Source organism: Carassius auratus, unplaced genomic scaffold (genome assembly GCF_003368295.1).
Source record: "Carassius auratus strain Wakin unplaced genomic scaffold, ASM336829v1 scaf_tig00029804, whole genome shotgun sequence".
Lineage (NCBI taxonomy): Eukaryota > Metazoa > Chordata > Actinopteri > Cypriniformes > Cyprinidae > Carassius > Carassius auratus.
In genome coordinates this window covers 114,506-138,571 of record NW_020525797.1, presented here as the reverse complement: position 1 = coordinate 138,571, position 24,066 = coordinate 114,506, and the positions used below count along the sequence as shown (strand labels likewise).

The 24,066-nt window shown below is 36.4% G+C and overlaps 1 protein-coding gene across 1 annotated transcript; it reads right to left on the bottom strand.

Moving 5' to 3' along the window:
- Nucleotides 1-1,756: 1,756 nt before the first annotated feature.
- LOC113079901 (SLAM family member 9-like) lies at nucleotides 1,757-23,495 on the bottom strand. The gene is made up of 4 exons (XM_026252132.1): nucleotides 23,447-23,495; nucleotides 22,556-22,873; nucleotides 22,104-22,409; nucleotides 1,757-2,009 (listed from the first exon to the last, which is right to left on the bottom strand). Exons 1-4 carry the CDS (start codon nucleotides 23,493-23,495, stop codon nucleotides 1,882-1,884), a joined length of 801 nt encoding a protein of 266 aa, XP_026107917.1. The 3' UTR covers nucleotides 1,757-1,881.
- Between the last annotated feature and the right edge of the window lie 571 nt (nucleotides 23,496-24,066).

Below are 24,066 nucleotides of genomic sequence, written 5' to 3'. Positions count from 1 at the left end.
CATATGGAAAAACACACTGCTCAGCTTAAAAATGTAAAATATGTGTCGTTAAGCATTATCTCTGTAACGTTTACTGATCGGTCAAAATTCTTACAGTCGGTTAATGGCTAACCGGTTAAAATGAGAAGCTTAATCGTATTTACCCTGTTGTATTAGCATTAAAGACAATTTACAAGCACATAATTATCCTAGATTAACTGAGTGACAATATGTGTAAACTGACCTAAAGTACATTTAAATTTACAAATTTAGGAAAATGTATCCTGTTTTTATTCAAATCAGCAGATGAGCATCACAAGCACTTTAACACATGAGTTATTATAATAAGATGAAGGATGGATGCTTATTTCACTACAGCACAACAGAGCTGTTCCTCTGTGCTAAATAAATAAAAATGTAACATTTTAATAGTGGTGGGCTGTTATCGGCGTTAACGTGCTACTCTTATCGGGCGATTAAAAAAAGGGGCGAGAACGAGTTTTTGCACCTGTGTGTAAGCCTACTGTGAAATTCGGTGAAAACCGAATCTTATAATTCCCAGGGGACCAAAGTTTTTTTTTTTTTTTTTTTTTAAGCTTTGTCCAAAAACGGAAATAATTAGTGAAGATCAATGGATGCCATTGTGTGAAATATATATAATGTATTACATAACAAGTAACTGCAATCTGATTATGATGATTTTAACATGTAATAAAAATAAAAAATTTTATCTGATTATGTAATCCATATTACATGAAATATCAATCAGAGAAACATGACAAGTTTTGCATCACAGGTTCATTATGTGTTATTTTACCTACAATATGTCTTGGTTTTCTTGTCCTTTTTTTTTTTTTTTAATCTTTATGGAGAAAACTAATGGAGAAAATACTTCCAGCACAAAAATGACTGTTTTTGCTTCATTATCACGTTTATTAATGCATGGGAATAATTATAAATGCATGTCTGCAAATGAAAAGTCCTCTTCAGATTTCCTGTTGCATGTTGTCACTGCTGTTTTATTATTGAATTGTATTTTAGTGTATATTTATTGCATTAAATAAAATAATGCAAATTCATGTAGCTATAAGTAATTAAGTATACTTACTATTAGTAATATCACTATGAATTGTCTTAAACCATTAAAAAACTAATATTTATACTGTGTTTATATTTCAAACTTAACTTAATTGCTTAATAAATGATTAAAGCTGCATCAATTAAACTCAAATCTCTTGGAGTCGACCTTCAGCACACGTCTGAACTAATGTAACTCACTGATAGACATCACTGCATTGGAAACTACACAGTTACTGCCTTTTAACTAAAGCACCATCCATCAATGTTTTCTGCTCCATCTTTGCCTTAAACACAGGCTCTACTCTTCAGCACAATCATCAGTTTTAAATGAACACTGCTCAGTGTGCACACTGCAGAGTGTTAGCATTTTTTACTACATCAGATAATTAAGTGCTCATTAGTCAACACATAGAATCACTGAAAGAAAGAGAAAGAAGAATGAAAAAAGTGAAGAGGTGAGTAAAAACAAAAGAAATCGATTGAAATAAATAAATAAAATAAATGAAAGTGAAAGTTATGTGACCAAGTATCGTGTCCCATACTCAAAATATGTGCTCTGCATTTTTCCCATTCAAATGCACACACAAATAATTTTACTGTTTTTATTTAGGGGTTGCTGCATTTAATAATGAAACAAAATGAAAATTCAGCATAAAAAAATTAAGAACAGAGTAGTTGAAAAAGAAATGTAAAAAGGGTGACATTTGTTTTAGCAAAGCTTCATTTTGCCATCATTAAACAATTAGACTACACATATAGTCATCTTTAAGATAAAAATCCAATATATGTGAGAATATTTGATATCTGCTCTGTTTTCTTCTTTTATCCTCTAGCAGATCTAATGTCATTGATCAGAAGAACAGCAGCAGCTGCAGAAGCCACGCCCACCAGAGCAGCGACGACCAATCGCATCACAGCTTCAACTGTATCACAACAACTGATGTGAACCTCTGAAAAAACAAAAACAAATTAAACCAATGATAAATTGAAATGAGATTGAAAAGCTGATTTTAGTCACTGACTTGAACTCATATGAACACATTTCATTTTCTTCTCAACAAAAGAAAAATAATTAGACTCAGAAGTGAACACTCCAGGAGTCAGAAAGTAAAAGTCCTGCCATATGTTTATTCCACCCATGAACTCAGCAGCTGATTTCACCAGAGGAGGAACCAAGTCATTCCTTCCAAGTCACAAACGAGTCTCAAGTTAAATCCCAAGACCTCAAAGGGTTAAAGTTAATGAGATAATTAAGTGACTAACTAAATGAAGATGCATTAGTGATGAACACCTGCTGTTTACAATCAACATCACTGAAGAAAAGAGAAACACAAGAGCTGTAAGCACAGGGGTCAGTAATTGCTTCATTTGTGCTCTTGAGCCTTTTAACAGTTTTGATAAGTTTGCTTTAAGCAAATACATTTCTGTTTCACAGCAAACATTTATGCATTATTGTTAAAAAACAGTGATATGTTATTATATATTGCCACCATAATACTTCAATATTAAGGGGAAAAAACTGTTTAGGATTAAGCATTTAGTCATGATCATTTATCATATGATCCTCAACAGTGGTGACAAATAATTATTCATACTGGTTCTTGATATCGGTGTGTGTCTAAATGACAGTGGTTTAAATTTTTATTTGTCTTACAAATATTTAAAATCAATTCCCTGTAAATGTTGTGGTATGTTTTTGCGTGCTGTAGTCTCACTGGGATATTTGTTCAAAATATAAACTTAAAAAAAAAAACATTATTTTGAACATAATCACCAGCTCATTGCACCTATTTGTTTACTGTATACTACTGATCTCTCGTTTCTACAACACCACATATAGAGCTACAGAGAGAGATCTAGCACAACAAATCAAGGGTCAAGAGTACAACTAAAGCAAACACTGATCTCCATGATGGTGACATCATTTTAACCAATAAAACATCCACATCTGATCCTCTGTAATTCTCAAGAACAGCAGGTGTTCATCATTAATGCACAATCATCATTTAGTTAGTCACTTAATTATCTCATTAACTTTAACTCTTTGAGAACTTGGGATTTAACTTGAGAGTTGTTGGTGACTTGGAAAGAATGATTTGATTCCTCTGGTGAAATCAGCTGCTGAGTTCATGGGTGGAATAAACATATGGAAAGACTTTTACTTTCTGACTCCTGGAGTGTCCACCTCTGTTCAGACTGTTTAGAAAGACGTGTAAATGACGGTAGAAGCTCATTTATAATTTCTGGCATCTTAAGTTATCATTCTTGGTAAAATCAACAAATTAATTCAGTAAATGCACTAGAGCTGCTGTACCTGGACATGGTTGACAGAGTTTGCTGATGTCCAGATGTGTGGTCTGGTTTGTGATGGGATTGTTGATCACACAGCTGTAGCTGTTTTTCTCCTGATATTCCACCTCCAGAGGTAGAGAGAGACTGATGCTGAGATCAGACACACTGATGCTGGACAATAAACTGTTTCCTTTGTACCAGGAGAGAGTCACATGACTCACATTCACCACCGAACACAACAACGAACAATTCTGCTGTGATGAGGATGAAGAACAGTCTCTGCTGATGACGGGAACAGGCAGATGAGCTAAACAAATTGAAATGAAAGAGAAATATGAAACTTTAATCATTTTACAGTGTTATTGTGAACTTTTGGACAAACCATCTTTACTCACCATAGACAGAAACACTGAATGTTTTTGATGACTGTTTCGCTCTCTGTATCTGTAGTTTATATTCTCCAGTGTGTTGAGTTGTGATGTTGGTGATGATCAGAGATAAAGTTTGTTTGTCCAGCTTCAGTCTGTCTCTGAATCTCCCATCAGGACCAGTAAATGTGGAGAAGATTCCAGAATCTCTCCTGATTTCAGCTATCAAATATTTTTTAGGTCCATATGTCCACATTATATAATCATCTTCATGTATTTGAGTAACATCTATGTTCAGAGTGACAGAATCTCCCTCCATCACTGACACTGACTCACTAAACACACCTGGAGAACAAACAGATTTGTTTTGCAGTGTTTACATGTTGTTTATACAGGAATAAAATATATTATCCTGCTAGCCAGAACCCTACTATTGTCCTACCTAACTTATGATTGTAACGATTCATTACTTCAGTATTAAAAGTTATAGACACTGAAGTGCCTAGAATTTATTTTATTTTTATTTATTTATTTTTTTGTACCACACTGAATATTGTTTTTATTATTTGATATAAAAATACATGAAATCAGTCCTGGAGCAATCTAGAAAAGTAATGGGTTGAAAGTCACATGTCAAATGAGTTTCTATTTCAAATCTGAAGAAGACATCATGAAAAATTTGATTCCTGCAAATATTTTTCTGAGACTATGTCTAGACTCCCCCCCCCCCAAATATATATATATATATATATATATATATATATATATATGTATATACAAAATATTTATTAGTTATTAAATATACCACTGCATTCTATATTTTTTTTTTATTATAGAACACTAGACAGAAACGTAGACATCATATAAGTGATTTAAGCACTAGAAAAATACAAAGAAAATTATAATAATACTTTTTTAACTTTGTATGCCAATTATAGAACAAATCTGAGATTGCTAGAAATGCAGCATTTACAATGTATTACAATGAAAACACGTGCTGATGTGCTGATGTGCTGATGGCCGGTTACAGAGATGGTAATCATAGAGATGCGCCATAAAGTCAATATACCTCTCTGTATTCATATGGCGTTCATCTAATTTGCACTCAAACAGATGGTAATCATGCAGATACATTCACATTCACCATAAAACACACTCACACATATATAAAAAACTGTTGCAAAATAAAACAAAGAAAAATACGATCGCAATAAGTTCCGCCTCCATCATCTGACAGGTGCATCAGAGTGCATCAAGAGCCGTCACGAGAGAGCGCCAGAATTCAAATATACTATCTTTTGCTTTTCTTTCACTTTTTTTGTGTGTGTATGGATTGTCTCATTCTGTTTGTGACACTGTACGCTGCAAAACCATGCTGTTTTTTTACTAACAAGACGCAGTTTCTGACCGTGAGTTATTCCATAACGGACGCAAACAATTCTGTCGCTTAAGAACTGAAATGCAAACAAAGGAATTATGATCCATATTACAACATTATTGCGTCGTTGGACCAAACGTGCTTCATGAGATGTCGTTCAGTGTACCCTTACCTTTCTAACTAAACCGAGATTTACAGCTGTGGATGTGTTTATGACTCGTTATTACGACGAATCTGGTATGTACTGCGTTTTCATTCTTCATGTTTTGATGTGTACTGCTTACACAAACGTAGCAAATAGTTATTTAATTTCATAAAGTACAATTTGATTTCAAAATGCACCTACATTGTTTTGCATTTTGTGTTTTTCATTTGAATACAGTTTCCCCATATATATTACATAATTGGATTTCTTTAAAAAAAAAAGTTTAAAAGTCTTGACTTCTCTCGTTCTTGTGAACCAAGTCTTGTGTCTCGTCTCGTCTCTCGTGGGATGAGTGTCTCTTTCAAGTGCAGAAGAGATTCTTCAGATTTTTAAAATGTTCTTCAAAATGATTAATTTAAGATCTGTTCACTGAAAGTATACTCATACTCAGAGTTTGTGCTCTGCATTTAACCCATCCAATGTGCGCGCACACACACACACACACACACACACACACCCAGAGCAGTGTTCATCATTTATGCTGGGGAGCAGTTGGGGGTTCAGTGCCTTGCTCTGTCGTGATATTGCCAGGCTGAAGCCTCGAACCCACGACCCTAGGATTAGGAATCAAACTCTGTAACCACTAGGCCACGACTTCCCCCCAAGAACACACACACTGCCAAACACATGCTCAAAATGAAGCTGTGGAGAGTAAAGTTGAGTCTGCAACTGAAGACAGAGAGTAAGGAAGTAAGAAGTATTAACATACTCCAAGCATATGTACTATTATCTTATGTATACTATTACATATAATTCAACAATATCACCTTTCCCAGACAAATTACCTTAATAACTTTGGATATAATTTCACAGTTTCATTTTGTGTAGTGTAATGGCTTTTGTTCTAACCAAAAAACCTATTTTGATGCTTCTTTAGTTCTGTTGTTTCAGTTTTCTCTATTCCTGTGGTTCAGCTCTGTTTTCTTTAGTTTCTAGTGCTAGGCTTCCGTGGCTTTTGATTTCCTCTTCACCTGTGTCTAGTTTTGTTTCTTTCTAGTCTCTTTTATTTATAGCCCTGTGTTTTATTCATTAGTCACTTCTTTTAAACAAACTCTTGGGTTTATTTACCTTTGTCTTGGATTATTGTTATTTCTTAGACTACCATCTTTATTTATGAATAAAATCCTGCTGCTATTAGATATTCGCCTCTACTGCACATGCACTGTTGTACCTGAACATGGTTGACAGAGTTTGCTGATGTTCAGATGTGTGGTCTGGTTTCTGATGGGATTGTTGATCACACAGCTGTAGCTGTTTTTCTCCTGATATTCCACCTCCAGAGGTAGAGAGAGACTGATGCTGAGATCAGACACACTGATGCTGGACAATAAACTGTTTCCTTTGTACCAGGAGAGAGTCACATGACCCACATTCACCACTGAACACACCAGTGAACAATTCTGCTGTGATGAAGATGATGATGATGATGATGAACAGTCTCTGGTAATGTCAGGAACAGGCAGACGAGCTAAAAACATGAGACAATAAAGAAGTCTCGACAAAACTAATCAACACTGTTGAGTGTGTTCACAATGAGTGTGTATCATCTTTAACTGTAAGAAATCATCATGTAAAATATAAAATAAAAATATTTGAAAGACAAATTATCTTTTCTCACCATAGACAGAAACACTGAATGTTTTTGATGATAGTTTCGCTCTGTGTATTTCTACTTTATAATCTCCAGCGTGTTGAGTTGTGATGTTTGAGATGGTGAGAGATAAAGTTTGTTTGTCCAGCGTCAGTCTGTCTCTGAATCTACCATCAGGACCATTAAATGTGTTAAAGACTCCGTAATCTCTTTTGATTTGAGCTATCAGATATTTTTCAGCTCCAAATTTCCACAGGATATAATCATCTTTACGTATTTGAGTAACATCTATGTTCAGAGTGACATAATCTCCCTCCATCACTGACACTGACTCACTAAACACACCTGGAGAACAAACAGATTTCACACAGATTAAGATTTTCTATTAAATTATTCCAAACACTATCATTGCAATTTCTTCCTGCATATCATCTGCCTTGCTTATTCGTAAGTCTCATGAGATTTTACAGGATTTTCTGTGTTCACAGTCAAGACTCTGGTTGAAAATCAGTTTGTGTGTGGTGTGCTGTCTTTGTCACATCATGGCACACCACACACTATAGGAGCAAAAGGGTCAAATCTAGGATTTTTTGTATCCTCATGTTTGTGGCGTATCACATTTTGAAAATCTTATGAGATGTAAAAAAATTTTTTGGTGTGTACCCAGCATAAAGAGCACAGACTACATCTGATTTCAGGATTTATAAACAACAGAAATACACGATGCGATTTGTCCTTGGGGTTCCCCACACACATCAGGATTTCTGATTGTAAATATTAAACATGATTAATATTTACGATTTGCGATCGGCGTTGCTCCGATGTTCTTCCGATCAGGTTCGGACAATCTTAACACACCTCACACCAAAAAAATCTGATAAAATAATCTGTAGAACCATCAAGATAATCTGGACATAGCTAGGATTGTCGGAAGGGGGTATACAAAATCAGCCCGATTATCTTTCGGTGTGTACCCAGAATTAGATGTGAATTGTTTGGGCTGTCACCACTAGGAGGCAGTAAGTGCACATTGAGGGGTTTTCAGATACATTTCACTAATGTACATGTACATGTAGTGTCTCGTTGCCTACTACCCTACATTCCCTACATTCGTAACCTAAGACATTCCCTTTCAGGGGAACTTCGAACTTCGTACAATGCTGAGGGGAGTGCAGGCCAGAAACATGGCGAACAATAAGTACCAACTCTACCATTTCCATGGGAATTGCCCCTGGGATGTTTAGACAGCTGTCTGTGACAGCTGAAGGCTTGGAATCAGGAAAGATTTTTTTTTTAAAGGGATACGGCTAAGAACCTAGCATTTTATAAGTCTTACCTGTCACATAGGGGCTACCACTTGCTTTGCATAAGCTTGCTGAAGGAGCTGTCTCAACAGTTCTTTAGTAGCAACACCCTGTTTAGATAGGTATCCGAGGATGCATGGGTGGAGTGGCACTCAAGATGAACGGGGCTTTTACCAATTCAAGAGCACGAAGCAACCGCGCGAAGCCATCACCATATAGGATTTTAGGAACAATGCAGAATACTACCATGTGAACTTACCACAGTAAGTGGTAAAAAAAAGAAAAGAAAGTGCGCAAAGCCTTCACGTGCACACTTACCATAGCATGGATTTTCAAATACTGTTCTAAGGAGGGGCTTTCGTGGCACTCTTATAGAGCAGCTCATAGATGAAATGGTGCATCTCAAAACAGTATGTTTGAGAGTCATAAACTCGATCTGTGGAAATAATGCTGGAGCGCTCTAGGGAAACAACTGAGAACTCAGTCTCATATTAGAGGAGTACTTCGAATTCAGAGTAGCGCACTCAAAGGTGACCCTTCTTGGAAAAGGGGAGCGCTGCTAAACTAGCACGAGAATCGCCCAAATAGCTCCTAATGTTGAGGGAAGCGATGCTTGAAGTGTATAAACAAATACACACTGGCTGAATGGAGCCAAAAGAACCAAGGTCTAATTATCTCAAGAAAGGGAATGAGGTGGAGCGCATAACCCTTACCGTACAGGATTTCAGAAAGTGCACAGAGTTTTGCGTGCACACTTACCACTTAAATGGATTTTAGAAAGTGCACAAAGTGTTCACGTGCACACTGGCCACCATGTGGTTTTTAGAAAGTACGCAGGGCTTAGCGTGTGTACCTACTGTAAAGGTTCCTGAGCATCACAGAGGCGCTGAACTGCAAGGGGAGAGGCAAGCTCAAATTTTGCAAACCTCTGGTGAGGGGAGCATCACCTGAGGCAGCATATACAAGAAGACCTCTGTAACTGCCACCTCCAATTCCCGCTGGATGCGACAGCACAACTAAGTGGCCAGGAGACCCCTCAGGCTGACCTGGCTGGACATCCATGGAATTCCCTGGAGTGCTGTGCCAGGCCTGATGATTAAGGAGGCTCCCGCAGAAACTTGTGATCTCAGCCGCCTAATACCGTAACATGAAGCCGGATGGCTGCTGCAGGCGAATGTTTAGTAAACACTGTAACTGAGCACTGCAAAGGAAACTCACAGAGTTTATTAGTAGAGACATAACCACCAGCAATTTAATACACATAAGTATATACAGAAAGGGTTACATACTCACCCACCCTCCTGAGCTGGAGCCCTGCTAAAGGTTCACCTCCTTTTAGCCCGGACCATCAGTAAGTTGATTGCTATGAACATAGAACCTGCCAAAAACATTATAGGTCCAGCAAAGGAGACTGTTATGTGAGAGGTTTCCACCTAACCTTGATCAGGTGGAGAGCTGTTGGTTACAGAGGAATTATGAAGGGGAGGATAAAAGCAGAAGTTAAAAATCCCTAAAGGGGACGAGTAGATACCTAGGTATCTCTCTGATTGAGACGAGAACGCTGCCTCGTCTGGATCACATACCTTAGGTTCTGCTTACCTCCTTGTGACCCATGATTCCTCTTACCCCTGCCCGCAGGTGGGGGAGGAGCGCGAGTCGTGACCTTCTGTGCCTGTCTTTGATCCTCAGATCGAGACAGGCCAAGACCCCTATGTTGTTCGGGCTCGGACCTGGATCTTCATGGATCTGAAAGCAGTGGAGCTCGCCTTTGTCTTCCTGAACTTCTTGATCACCGTCTCAACGGAAATACCAAAAAGTTCAGAAGGCGAAACCTAAGCATCAAGAAGAAAACCTTTTCTTTCTTCCCGATGTCTACCAGGTTCATCCACATATGTCTCTCCACTACCACCGTGGCCGCCATAGTCCTGCCCATGGTAAACCATCTGTATGCCTTGCCATTTAAGCGAGATGTATTTCTTGAAGGGGCTTACATGGCAAGGAGGGAGATTAAGAGAGGATGTCTCCCCCACAGAAAGAAAGCTTTTCTACAGGGGGCATCCTCTAATAGCCGTTTTCGCGTGTTGCCTCGATGTCGGCACAACTCTTATGCTGAAACTGATGAATGTGACAAGAAAACAGCCTCTTTCATTTCTTTTCGATCTCTGAGCTATGTTAAGAAAGATAACACTCATCTAGTCAGCGTCACCTTGTTTGCGTACTTTCATGACAAGTCCAACTTTGCCTTGGAACGATCCATAACCTCCAACAACTCTACATATGCAGGGCAGGAGAATTGAGAAGGCTCAGCCACAGCTTCTTCAGCATCCTCAAATATCTCCTGCTTTTCCTGGGTAAAAAACCCAGCAGAGCACTAACCTCAGTATCAGAAAGTGTTAAAAATATAACATCCGCCCCTGACTAGCGCAAAAGGGAAAGTTCCTCCCTAAACCACTCAGACAGATTCACCTGTAATTTTCACGAGCTCATTCTCCACCATGCCTCAGCAGCGGCGGGTCCTGAACCGTGGGAAGCAGATGGCTGCCTTTTTTTTTTCTTTGTTCTCCTCGGAGAGAGAGACAATTGAGAGCGGAGCTTTTTCATTGAAAAAACGCCCACAATGAACACAACTCGTTGGTGTTTTTTCAATGTATGCTTCAGACACGGGTCACGACGAGTTGTTCCCCATAACGACCCCTAGAGGACACAGTTCGAAGTTCCCTCTACAGGGGATATTTCATTTATTTGCCGGCTTAGGAATGTTTTTATTTTTTCACCTTGATTCTGTTGACTGTTGATATATATGTAAATTGTGCTCACATCTCACTTGGTTTTCAGATTTGTATTTATTTATTTTCTCCCACTGATGATAGTGAATATCAACTGAGTCTGTAATTCTGCCTGAAATTGTTGTTCGTTTTACATAGCATAATGAAAATCAAACAGACTTCAAACAATATAAGGAGAAAGATGATTTTTGGGTGAACGGCTCCTTTAAATAAAAGCACATGAATTCTGAGGTCAGTGTGGCAGAAACACTGATTCAAGTGTTTTAAAAACAACTCTAAACATAGTTAAAGGTGAAGTACGGTGCTACTCAGTTCTCAGTTTAAATTTCATGGTATTTTATTGGCATGACAAATATTTCGACATTTGTGTTTCTGAAGCATTTGGAGCGTTGTTCTATACAATTAAACAATGCAAAGGGAAAATGTGCAACGCAACTTGAAATATGAATATGAATATTCCACATTTTGGCAACCAGGATGCCCCAAGGTACACCATATATTCGCTTTTGATCAGGGGTCTTTTCAGTATGTATATTCAGTTTTTCACAAAAATCGTGACAAATATTTTTACATTTGTATTTGTGGGGTTGCTGCAGATAGTAATGTTACAAAATATAAATAGCAGGGGGAAATGAAAAAAAAAAGAATAGATGGCATTAAAAAATTAAATATTAAATAACATTAATTTTTTTGGCCACTGTAGATGCTAAGCAATTCTTTGTTTTGCCATATAAAAATGCAAATATCTCAATTAAGTTAAATTTAACCTGTCAAGCATTGTCCAAAGCTTCTTATTTTAATATACTGTGACGAGCACTCCCAGGGGAATCAGCGTCGCCCTGGCAACCAACAGAAAACACCTGCACGTCCTCGTCACCGGCTGATCGGTCACAGCTGCTCCCCATCAGCCTGCACACTCTTAAGGAGCACACGCTGCACTCAAACGGCGGTCTCGAACCGAATGCAACGCTGCTCTGATCCCTGTCTCATCTCTTCACAGAAAGCAGCGAGTGACCGACAGCCCACTCACTTTGGAGCACGTCAGGACACCCACTTTCACCTTAACCGACACCGAAGAGCACAGAGAACACACGGGAAGCACCGGCCACCAGAAAGCGGAGCAGCACACTTCACCAGGCACCCCACACTATTCAATAAAACCACCCTCTGGGGCTTTTGATTTCACGTACCCCTTTTTGAGTGATTCTTCACCCCGTGACAATACGTAGATAAATATGAATTACTTCCCATTAAAGCCAGCACAAAATCAAAATGTATCCATGCACAACATTATTATATATATATATATATATATATATATATATTATTATTATTATTATTTATCCATGTGCCCTCACAATCTTTAATCAAAATAAGTTGTCTTCCCTCTAACAGCTACATCTCTTCTCTGATGATGTGTTTACTGGCACGAGGGCGGGGCAACTTGTCACTCACTTGAGATTGTCCAATAGCAAACCACAACCATCCAATTACCTCCCATGAACAAAATTAAGCCCCGCCCTACATTTGTTCTTATTCAAGAAGCAGTTTACCTGGGATGGATGTTAGGATTAGGAAAGAAAAGACTCTTTCCATTGCATGCCAAACAGAACAGATTTCACACAAAAGGAAACTGCAGCCTGATGGCTTTGTATTTGCCTAAAATTGATTACTGTACAATAATACTGTACAATCCCTTTATTTTAAAAATAATTTACTTGATTGTGTCCTTGACATTGACAGATTGATAAATAATCTGCACGGATATATAGAGAGGCATGTGCAGCTGAATATCAATCGGATATTTCATTTACACATAGTAAATTATATTAACATCTCCCATTCAGTCAATAAGATCTTTTTTCAAACAGTAAACTCTTAAAGATAAAGGTTCTTTACTGGCATCAATAGTTCCATGAAGAACCTTAAAGGGGGGGTGTACAATGGTGTTTCATGTATTCAGAGTTGTTCACAGTGTTAAAGAGATGGATTCTCATGCTAAACATGGCCAAATGACTGAGAATTTCTGTGCCGAAAATCTTACTTCCGGGTTGGTACAATGCTGCGTTCCAGGCAGGTTTTTGAGCCCGTAAGTGACGACTTCAAACCATGACTCACGACTAGCGTTCCAGGCAAGTCACGCAAAACTTCCTGGGCGCAAGGAATTGTTGTTAGATTATGAAATTTATTACAACATTATATTATGTTATTAAACCTAAAATAGTTTTTTCAACGTGTACCACTTGCATAAACACTGCATCCGTAGACAATATTATCCGTAGGTGATGCCATTGGTGTTTCGTGGGCTATGAGACATCAGAACTCGGAACTCGGAGTACATCGACCTAGTACGAGTTCACAGGTGGGAAGTCACGGGTTTGACTGCTGTTCCAGTGCACTTTCACGGGTAGAAGTTTGGAAAAACACTGGTTACGGGTTGCCTGGAACGCAGCACAAGTTTTGGCTGTTTTTTTTCCGATCGTGGATCTAATGACGTAGACGAGAGAGGAACTCCATATAAGAGCATTCATAAGTGAATATATGTTAATAGAAACAACACGAAACATCAGTATTATAGCTCCGCCCACAGCACGCCTCCAGGAGCTCGGGTTTTTCCGGAAAGAATCAGAAAGCTGTATTTTTCTTTTATAAATTTGATAATACTAAAGACTTTTTGGATATATGAAGGATGCAGTACTACTCTATAGGCACTCAAGATTAACAGGAGATTAGGTGAAACTGTGTATGTTATGTACCCTGTTTCGTTTAAGATCGGTTCACTGAAATTTTTTGGGGGGGAACCAAAAAGGTTTCTTCAATGAAATCACTGCAGCAAAACATCATCTTGGAACATTATTTGTTAAGAGTGTAGCATTCCTATATTCTGTACTTTATTTCACAGTAAAACTGTTTCTCATATAGAGGAAGTGCAATTGTGGAGATCCTTTCAATCGCACACTATACTCACAAGAACACATACATACACACACACTCTTCACACCTCAAGACATACACACACTAGCATACATTAACCACAAACTTGCAGTAATAGCCATATTGTCAAAGAATAAAGCTGTGGAGAGTACATTTGAGTCTGCAACCGAAGACATAGTGTTATGAAGTAAGAAGTACCAAAAGATGCTTCTTTAGTTCAGTTGTTTCAGTTTTCTCTATTCCTGTGCTTCAGCTCTGTTTTCTTTAGTTTCTAGTGTTAGGTTTCCGTGGCTTTTGATTTCCCCTTCATCTGTGTCTAGTTTTGTTTCTTTCTAATCTCTTCTATTTATAGTCCTGTGTTTTATTCATCAGTTTCATTAGGTTCAATCACTTCTTTTACACACACTCTTGAGTTGCATTTACATTTGTCTTGGATTATTGTTATTTTTTAGACTGGGAACTTTATTTCAGACACAATTTTGGACTGGACTGGGTTTAATTGTTGTGTATGTGCTGCATGAGCTTTCCTCAAAACTAGCTTCACTTTTTTTTATCATTTTTGTTCAGTGACTTCATCTGCTCAAATCACATCCATGCAATAATACCTGCTGGGTGCTATTGTTGAGTTTGGCACTATGATACCCACAATGCACTGCGGCATGAGTCTTTTGTTTCGTTGATTGTCACTATTACTGAGTTTTGATGTCTATACATGTGACAGTTCAGTTTCAATGGCTTTACTTAAAGTAATTTAACATAAACCAAGGTCCTAGTGGCCTACACTATAATAGTGCCTTCACATCTTAAACATGTCAAACTAACTCTTACTAGAGCTGAACCTCTTACTAAATTGACAACTTTTACACTCAGACTTACTTATAAAAAGTGATCGTGACAACACAGTTTAAAATCAAGGAAACAGCCAAGCGAGCATAAGTTCTGTTAGATATGTATTTATTACAATCTCTAGTATTTGTACAGGCTGCATTATTTATTTATTGATGGAGGGTTTGAATTCACTAGAGCTCCACGAAAAATAACTTGCAACTTTAAAATAAATAAAAAGTGTGCAACTTACCAACCAGACTGCAACAGCACAAACAGCAAAACGCCAGTGTGTGAAACATGTCCATCATCAGTTCAATGATATGAAATAGTTTCAGTCAAATTTAAATCCTTGCAGGAAAGTTGTGTAGAGAACAAGCTGTTAACAATGTGTACTATCTGCTGACTTCCTCCAGACTGAAGACTGAATCAGATCATGACCGATGTGTTCAACAACACTTCCTCTCTAAAACTCACCCAAAGACTTGTTAGTCAACCATTATGTGCAAAATAATTGGCACCTTGGACAGCCATCATGTTTTTTTTTTTGTTTTTTGTTTTTATAAATAATGAAACTATTATCCACTATTAAATATTAATTTTAGTGTGTGGTATTCTAGAAAGTGTGTTATTGTCTCATTAAAATTATTAACTTTGTTTGTATGTCACATTGGAAAAAAGTATCGGTTACATTAGTAAACATAAATGTAGATGTGGATTCACTGAACTCAGATACGGACTGACTTGATTTTATGAACATATTATTTAGTGGATGTTATCCATTAAATCTCTTTCTAGTCTTGACATGATGTTTTTAACCAGTGAAGGTCTGAATAGTTGCAGCAAGTCTTAGTAACAGTTTCTGTTTCTTCTCCAGTGTTTGCTGATGCAGCCGATAAAAACCCAATTTGGATTGTTCCACAGGCTTTTGGATTATTGCAAAATATTAACTTTTGTTTTCAATCATAGTTCATGAAACTAACAGGTTTTGTCCATCAAGATGGTCTTCACAAAATAATATAACTTTGATTAATTTTTAAGCCAAAATAAAAGCATCTGAACTTAAAAACTCAACTTAGGAACTACCCCTCCATGGACTTCAGCGTCACATCATCATCACACCTATGACAACTTTAATCTTATTTTTAACACTTTCGGTGAAAAGGATTTACTCTGTATATGAATTTTAATCCACGCTACACAAACTTTTTCATATAAACTGGAATCAATACAATATTCTCCACCTCTGAAGATATAATTATTAGTTTGTTTTGGAAAAGAAAAGGGCCCTCATTTATCCACAGTGTGTTTGCACAGATGTGTGTGTGACAAGTGTGTAAGAAAGATTAACGCAATGTTTGGGTCTATCAAATTGTACTAGGATTGCACACGTTTGATAAATACAGTTTTTTTTTTTTTTTTTTTTTGTAAGACAAAATATAGACCTTTTCTACGCCTCTTACTCTGGGCTGGACAGAAATACATTGATTGAATCCAGAATTTGTCAGGTATGTCATGTCATAATTTGAGGATTAGCTAATAATACTTAACGCACTTCAGACATCGTGTGATACAGACCAACTGAGTAATTGTTCAGTCTGAATTCATAGTTTGTTGTTATCATATCCCTACCTTAGATAGAAAATATAGATTTAATATACTGTATGATTCATAGATCTCTCTCTCTCTATGAATATTTGTTAGTATGATATCTAATATTTGTACATTCATATTTTGCAAGCATTTGCAGTGTTTGTGCAAATAAACACAATTAAAATCTCAAAGCAACAAAACATAAATGAAGAAAATAACAAACAAAAGAAAAAAAAACATATTACAAAAAGTGATTAACAAACAAATATGAAATTGATGTCACTACAGAATAAAACAAATGAAGAGTTTATTTGCAAAAAATCATGTTTTTATTGTGTTTTGTTTGGTTAGCTGTTTTTTTATTTATTATTATTTACTAATCAAAATAACCCAGCTGCAGTTTGATTGGGCTTCATTGGAATGCACAATGAAAAATATAATTTTTGAAAATTGATAAAATCAGGATGATCTGTTTATTGCACATGAACTTTTCAAATATAGAAGTATTTTCATAATTCTAACCACCAGATGGAGCCAACCATGTTATAAAGAATAATTCGGGTAATGAACATTTATATGATGTAGTTTATAGTTTCTAGACCACAGATATTTTAATCTTTAAATATCAGGATTCCAGAATATATCAGAATATTTATGATATCTGTTCTGTTTTCTTTTATCCTCTTGTAGATCTGACGTCATTGAGCAGAAGAACAGCAGCAGCTGCAGAAGCCACGCCCATCAGAACAGTGACGACCAATCGGATCACAGGCTCGATAGTATCACATCCATGCACTTCTGAAAAAAAATATATATATAGAAAGAAAAATTAATTAATGAATTAATTAATAATAATAATTTTAAAGCAGAGAGAGAGCAATGATAAAATTGATTTAGAAAAAAAATAAAATAAACATAGCCTATATCAATAAATATATTATAACATATATAAAACTTCTTTTGTGGTCAAAAAAATAAAAAAAATAAAATAAAAAAAAACTTGTTTAGAAAGACCAATTGATTCATAAATGTGTATTATATCATACGTGTGACTTATTTGGACTTTATGTTAAATAACTATATGAACTTCATTGTATGGAAAAAAAGCCCACATATTTCAGTCTGTCATACCTGAACATGTGTGACAGAGTTTGCTGATGTCCAGATGTGTGGTCTGGTTTGTGATGGGATTGTTGATCACACAGCTGTAGCTGTTTTTCTCCTGATATTCCACCTCCAGAGGTAGAGAGAGACTGATGCTGAGATCAGACACACTGATGCTGGACAATAAACTGTTTCCTTTGTACCAGGAGAGAGTCACATGACCCACATTCACCATTGAGCACAACAATGAACAATTCTGCTGTGATGAAGATGATGAAGATGATGATGATGAACAGCATGAACAGTATCTGTTGATGACAGGAACAGGAAGACGAGCTGAAAACATGAGACAAACTTGACATGATCAGGAAGTGTTTATTGCAGCATCAGTCAGTCGATGAGTTTCTTATATTCACTTCTCTCTCCACATTTATAAAAGATTATTACACATGGACAAGTAACAAAGAATTAACTGATGCTTAATTGAAACAATTTTGTTATTTTATCATTTAATTAACAAAAGAAATGTAAAATAAATTACCTTTAATTTACATGTAAATAAAAAGGTGAAATTAACTTTTTACTCACCATAGACAGTGAGAGTGAAGTTCTTGCTCACACTGCTGGTCTGAAGTTGATAGAGTCCAGTGTGTTGAGTTCTGGTGTTTGTGATGGTCAGAGATCCAGTCTGATGATCCAGCTTCAGTCTGTCTCTGAATCTCCCACCAAGAACATCATTATATACAGTGACGCTGCCGGCCAGTACATTGATTTGAGCTATTAAAGTGTTTTCAGATCCAAACCTCCACAGAATCAGATCACCATCCATCATTTCAGTAAAACCAGAGTCTAGAGTGACTGAATCTCCCTCCGTCACTGACACTGACTTCACTTCATCTAAATCACCAAACACACCTGAAGAAGAGTTTGTTCACAGATTAGATTTTTTTATTTTTATTATTATAATTACATGGTAGAACAGAAGCAACTGAAGTCATAAACATATTTCAAACTCACCAAGCAGACGCCACACACTGAACAAAACTAATTTGAGAAACATTATCTTCATCAGTTCACTTGAATCCCAGTAACTCTTATAATGTCTGAAACACGTCTGAACTGATGCTGTGTGTGTGTGTGTGTGTGTGTGTGTGTGTGTGCGTGCGTGCATGCGTGCGTGCGTGCGTGTGTGTGTGTGGTCTTTCCTCAACAAGACTGAACCTCTGTCACAGTTTATTCTCACACGACCACTTCCTTGAACACAGGAAGTCATGCTCATTTCTTTTTATAATGATTATGTTCTCTAATTAATTCTGGTGCTGAATGAAAACTAGCAGAAGAGTGAAGTGTTAAAGTCATGAATATTAATTTAGATATTTGTAAATAGTGTTGTGAGATGACCAGATGTCACTCTGTGTAGTTCATCAATGATGCATGATAAAATCGTGTTTGACTTCTAACTCTTAATTGACTGATGGATTCATTTTCATTTACTGTAAATATGTTTTATATGGAACAGAATCTGAATGTTTGGTTCATATAAAGCAGGAGAGAAAATTAAGAAACACTTAAGATACACTGACCGCATTCATCTAATAATAGACACGCTACTGCAGGAGCTGTTTGTCCTGCAAACCACATTAGATGAAGAGAAATCAGACCACAGCAGCTTTAACCTGACTCAAACTGACACATGAATGAAACAGTGAATATTACCCAACAGCCTTTAAATCTGATTAACTCAGTTGAACCAAAATAAAAGTTTAAATTTGACTGCCTGTGAGATTTGAGAAATGTTTGTTCATAAGAAGATCTCTGGCATTTCACTGTAGCCTTTGCATTTAAAGTGTGAGCTTTTAACTAAAAAAAACAAAAAACAAAAAAAACACTCAAATCTGAGAGGCTATAATGCTGTTAAAAATCCACCAGATGGCGCCACTAATTATGAAATTAAATTAGGTGTGTACGTATATTATTGTTCATTTATTTTGCCTTCTGAATTTGTGTTATCTTCCAAGAGAATTGTGTAGTGGACAAAGTAAAAATGGTGATTCCTTTATAAAACATGCTATTTACACTAAGTGCAAAAAACCGTTTGTAATGTTGTTTATCCCAACCAGACATTCATTGGTGAATGGAGTTAGTGTAACAAGACGGGCTCTTTGAACTCATATTATCTGACAGACGTAGATCTGCAGTGTATTGTGTGTGTTTTTTGATCAGCAGTCAGCAGTCACATGACATTAAGACTCAGATGACACAGAAACACACTTACAAATTGCTGAAATAACCACAACTGTACAGAGTGCATTATAGGACATCTTTACATCTCTACCATTTGACTAAAAGGATATCATGACTGAAATGCCTTTTCTTTGTCAGGCCGATTTTTCTGAACCCTTTTTGTCTGCAGCCATTTCACTTAAAGCCTATATAAGAATAAATATCACAACAGTGAACCATACATTGCATTTATTCATAAAATCACTCACAGACATGAGCAGACTAACACAGGGTGCTCTTTATAAAACAAATGTGTGATGTCTAGATTAACTCTTCTTAGAAACCACAACTCCTCCTATGCTGAAGCTAAAATAAATAATTACTGAAACTAGCTGAGTTATCAGCAGAATCACAGCATGAGTATACTGTATATAACTGCATGAGGCTTATACACAAATATATTTCATATTGTACTGTTTAATTTGAGTCCTTTCAGAATTGATGGGTTCAGTATTTTAGTGATAAAGCTGTTTTGTGTAAAGCGTCATGCGCACTAGAATGGAAAACAGCGCTTGACCACACGCCGATCACAAACTGACCACAAACCAGCGGAAAAGACATCGCTCACACAACAGATCACACAATCAAACAAATCAAAACCACTGCTGTACTTTTCTGTTTTTAATTGTGAGAAAACCAAGTGTTTGTTGTTGTGTTAGGGCTTTTTTTTTTTTCTAAAAGAAAACAAAACAGATTTGAGGCTTTGAATGTCAAACATGAAAACACTCCAATGAGTCACCAGATTCAGATTCAGTTAGAAGTCACAGAACTACTGTACAAAGTCTTTTCATTCGTCCTCCCTGAATTTCAGACGCTTCAGAATCATTCTGCTGGGATTTCCTGATATATATATATATATATATATATATATATATATATATATATACAGATTTAAGTTTGATCATCTACTCATGAAAACAGATTCATACACAACGACGTCATCCTCTTGATGTTCCACTTTTATCTCCTGTAAAGACAAAATATTAAAATTATTTAAAAAAGTAAATACAAAAAAAAAATCTTCATTAAATTTTATTTTGTATGGAAGCCTGTTTATTACACCAAAAAAAAAAAAAAAAAAAAAATCCTAATGGTATTTATGACTTTAAATCTCATAATTCAGACTTTTACTTTGAATTCTGAGTTTACTTTGCAATTTTTTTCACTATAAAATAGACAAAGTAAAAAGAAAATTGCAACTTTTTTTCCTGCAATCGTTAATTATAAACTAACAATTCTGAATTGTGAGATCTTAACGAACAATTGCAAGAAAGAGAGAAAAAAGTGGTGGAAACAGCTCTCCACAGAAACAAGCTTCCACAGATTAGAGATTGTAACATTTCTAATAATATTGAGCAGATTCAGCTCTTTATTTCTGGTAATCTACCAGCTTGAGTTAATGCTGTCAAACATGCTTCTACATCATTGGTTTTGCTTCAGTGTTTTTATGTAACAGTGCACATCATGTTTTATTATCCTGACAGAACACACATCTGAATCTGACTCAGCGCTGCTCTGATACAGAGAGAACATACACAATCATAAACGATCATACCCATTTCTGTGTGTCTCTTCTGAACGTTGGCTCAGCATAAGTGACTTCATCTGCTCAACAGTAATAACAGAAACATTACTGTACTGTATAGGGCTGTCAAAGTTAGATTGTTAAAGAATGCGATTTTAATAACAAATACAATAGCATTAACAAATGAATTCAGTTCCACTTTGCAACGTGAATTATCCTTGACGTAAAAAATATGTACAGTACAAATTGCTAAGAGATCGGGTTGGTATTTCAAATAATAATAATGATAAATGTATATTCTGCTAGAACTAGTGAGTGAAAAAGTTTTAAACACATTCTTTGCAGATAGCTTATACATTCATTGAATTTTTTTTTATTTAATTAAATTTTCACAGAAGCCCAACAAATGAAGAAACACACATAAGTGACGTTTTCATGAACATCTTAATTTGAACACCAGTGGAGCTCTTCATAAAGATGATATTCATAAAGTCTGTAAGAAGTTGATTTATTTCTGAATTAAGGCAGATTTGCATTTTCGTTTTGATGCAGATTGAAAAATTTTAAATTATAGAGATATATGTTATAATAGTTCTTAAAAGCAGTAGGTTCCTCTTGCCTTCTTGTCCAGTGTTTCTGTGTTTTCTGCAGATGCAGACGACTGCAGCAACAATCAACAGAGATCCAACAACAGAGATCACCACGATCAGAGAGACTGGAAGATGAGAAGAAGACCGTGCTGCTATGTCTAAAGAGAGACAGTGATGTAATCGTAAAAGTGATTGTGTCTGTCTGATCTATAAAATATACAGAAATAAGGTCAATGAATAATACGAAATTATCTGCTCTGTTGTACCTGAACATGTGTGACAGAGTTTGCTGATGTCCAGATGTGTGGTCTGGTTTGTGATGGGATTGTTGATCACACAGCTGTAGCTGTTTTTCTCCTGATATTCCACCTCCAGAGGTAGAGAGAGACTGATGCTGAGATCAGACACACTGATGCTGGACAATAAACTGTTTCCTTTGTACCAGGAGAGAGTCACATGACCCACATTCACCACTGAACACACCAGTGAACAATTCTGCTGTGATGAAGATGATGAAGATGATGAAGAACATTGTGTAGAGTTACTGCTGATGACAGGAACAGACAGACGAGCTGAAAACATGAGAGAATAAACAGAAACCTCCTGAATCTAATGAACAATCATCACTATTTAGTGTGTCTGTCATTCGTAATGAGTGAACTGTTCATATTAATAAAATAAGAACATGTGAAGGACAGGACATGTTATCTGTGCTCACCATAGACAGAAACATTGAATGTTTTTGATGACAGTTTTGCTCCGTTTATCTCTAGTTGATATTCTCCAGTGTGTTGAGTTGTGATGTTTGTGATGGTCAGAGATCCAGTCTGTCTGTCCAGCTTCAGTCTGTCTCTGAATCTCTCATCAGGAACATCACATGTGGAGTAGACTTCAGCATCTCTGTTGATTTGAGCTATCAGAGATTTTTCAGCTCCATATTTCCACACTATCTCGTCGTCTTCATGTATTTCAGTAAGATCAGTGTGTAGAGTGACAGAATCTCCCTCCGTCACTGACACTGACTCAGCAAACACACCTGATGAAGACAAAAAAATAAAAATACATTTTCATTGATTAAGGTTCCTGTTTTTAATAAAGCATCACATCAGCTCTAGTTTGTAACTTTGAGTTGTGAAGTGAAGAACAGCAGCAGAAAGTAGAAAATTATAATATATTATTATAAGCTGTAGAGAACACATTTGTGCAGACACACGTTCAGTACAGCCTGAAAGTAGGCTACAAGTAACATTTTTGTCCCTGACTTTCGTTTACTTGTTTTATAAAAGGATTTTTTTTATATATCTGAGATATTTCGATTGCAAAAAAAAAAAAAAAAAAAAAAAGTTTATTTTAAACATTGTTGTAGTTATGGCTGACAGCGGTGCAGCTGTGACCTGATATTTGAACACTATAGGATTTCTGCGCCTCCATTAGTTTACATTCACTTGAAATTTCCAAAATTAATTTTAATAATCATGGAAAACACAAAGCAAGACCTGAACTCAAATGAGATGAAGTCTCAGGAAAATAGACAAATTTAAGATACAGACAGTGGCTTGTTTCTCTGAAATGTGTAAAAATGAAGGAATAAAATGCTTTTATAACTTACCAATCAGAAACCACCGGCACAAATTCAACAAAACAATCCTATAAAACATCTTCTGTGTCTGAACTAGTACACTATCCACTAAAAGCACTCTGTTGATCTGATCTGTGAACCTGAATCCACCCCCAACAGAGTCGGACCCTCCTACATATCACCCTCACACTTCTTGTTTCATGTATAAATGTTCTTCTAGCATCTAATAAGATTTTAATACAGTTAAAATTAATTAAATGATATATGACAGTTTTTGAAATTGCCTGTTAAACCAGTAAGTAGAAGAATATTGAATGGGTCTCCATTAATTTAATGATAACAGAGGATATTGATTTTAAAATAGCTAGTTAATAATATTTTGATGATTAATTGTTATGTAAACCGGTCACGCTGTCACATCACTAGACTGCACGCGAGCTCTTCAGCTCACTTCAGAGTCAAACAGAAACCTGCTGGTCTGATTTCGACAGAAATAATGCTGTTTGATCTGTTGGGTGAACAAACAACTTGTTCATGTAGTGAAGAGTTCTGGACTTTTTCTTACAACAAAGCCACAGGAAAATGACTTCATACAGGAAGCTGAGAAAACGGTCCCAACGGGCACAGGCAATTGTTTTATTATTATAATT

What these genes read in the sequence shown, in the direction of transcription:
- LOC113079901 (XM_026252132.1), bottom strand. Translation starts at nt 23,495, where the DNA reads ATGTTTTATAGGATTGTTTTGTTGAATTTGTGCCGGTGGTTTCTGATT. An exon ending in GTGCCGGTGGTTTCTGATTG is followed by an intron (nt 22,874 to 23,446) that starts GTAAGTTATAAA and finishes TGTCTTCATCAG; the next exon opens with GTGTGTTTGCTGAGTCAGTG. An exon ending in ATTCAATGTTTCTGTCTATG is followed by an intron (nt 22,410 to 22,555) that starts GTGAGCACAGAT and finishes TCATGTTTTCAG; the next exon opens with CTCGTCTGTCTGTTCCTGTC.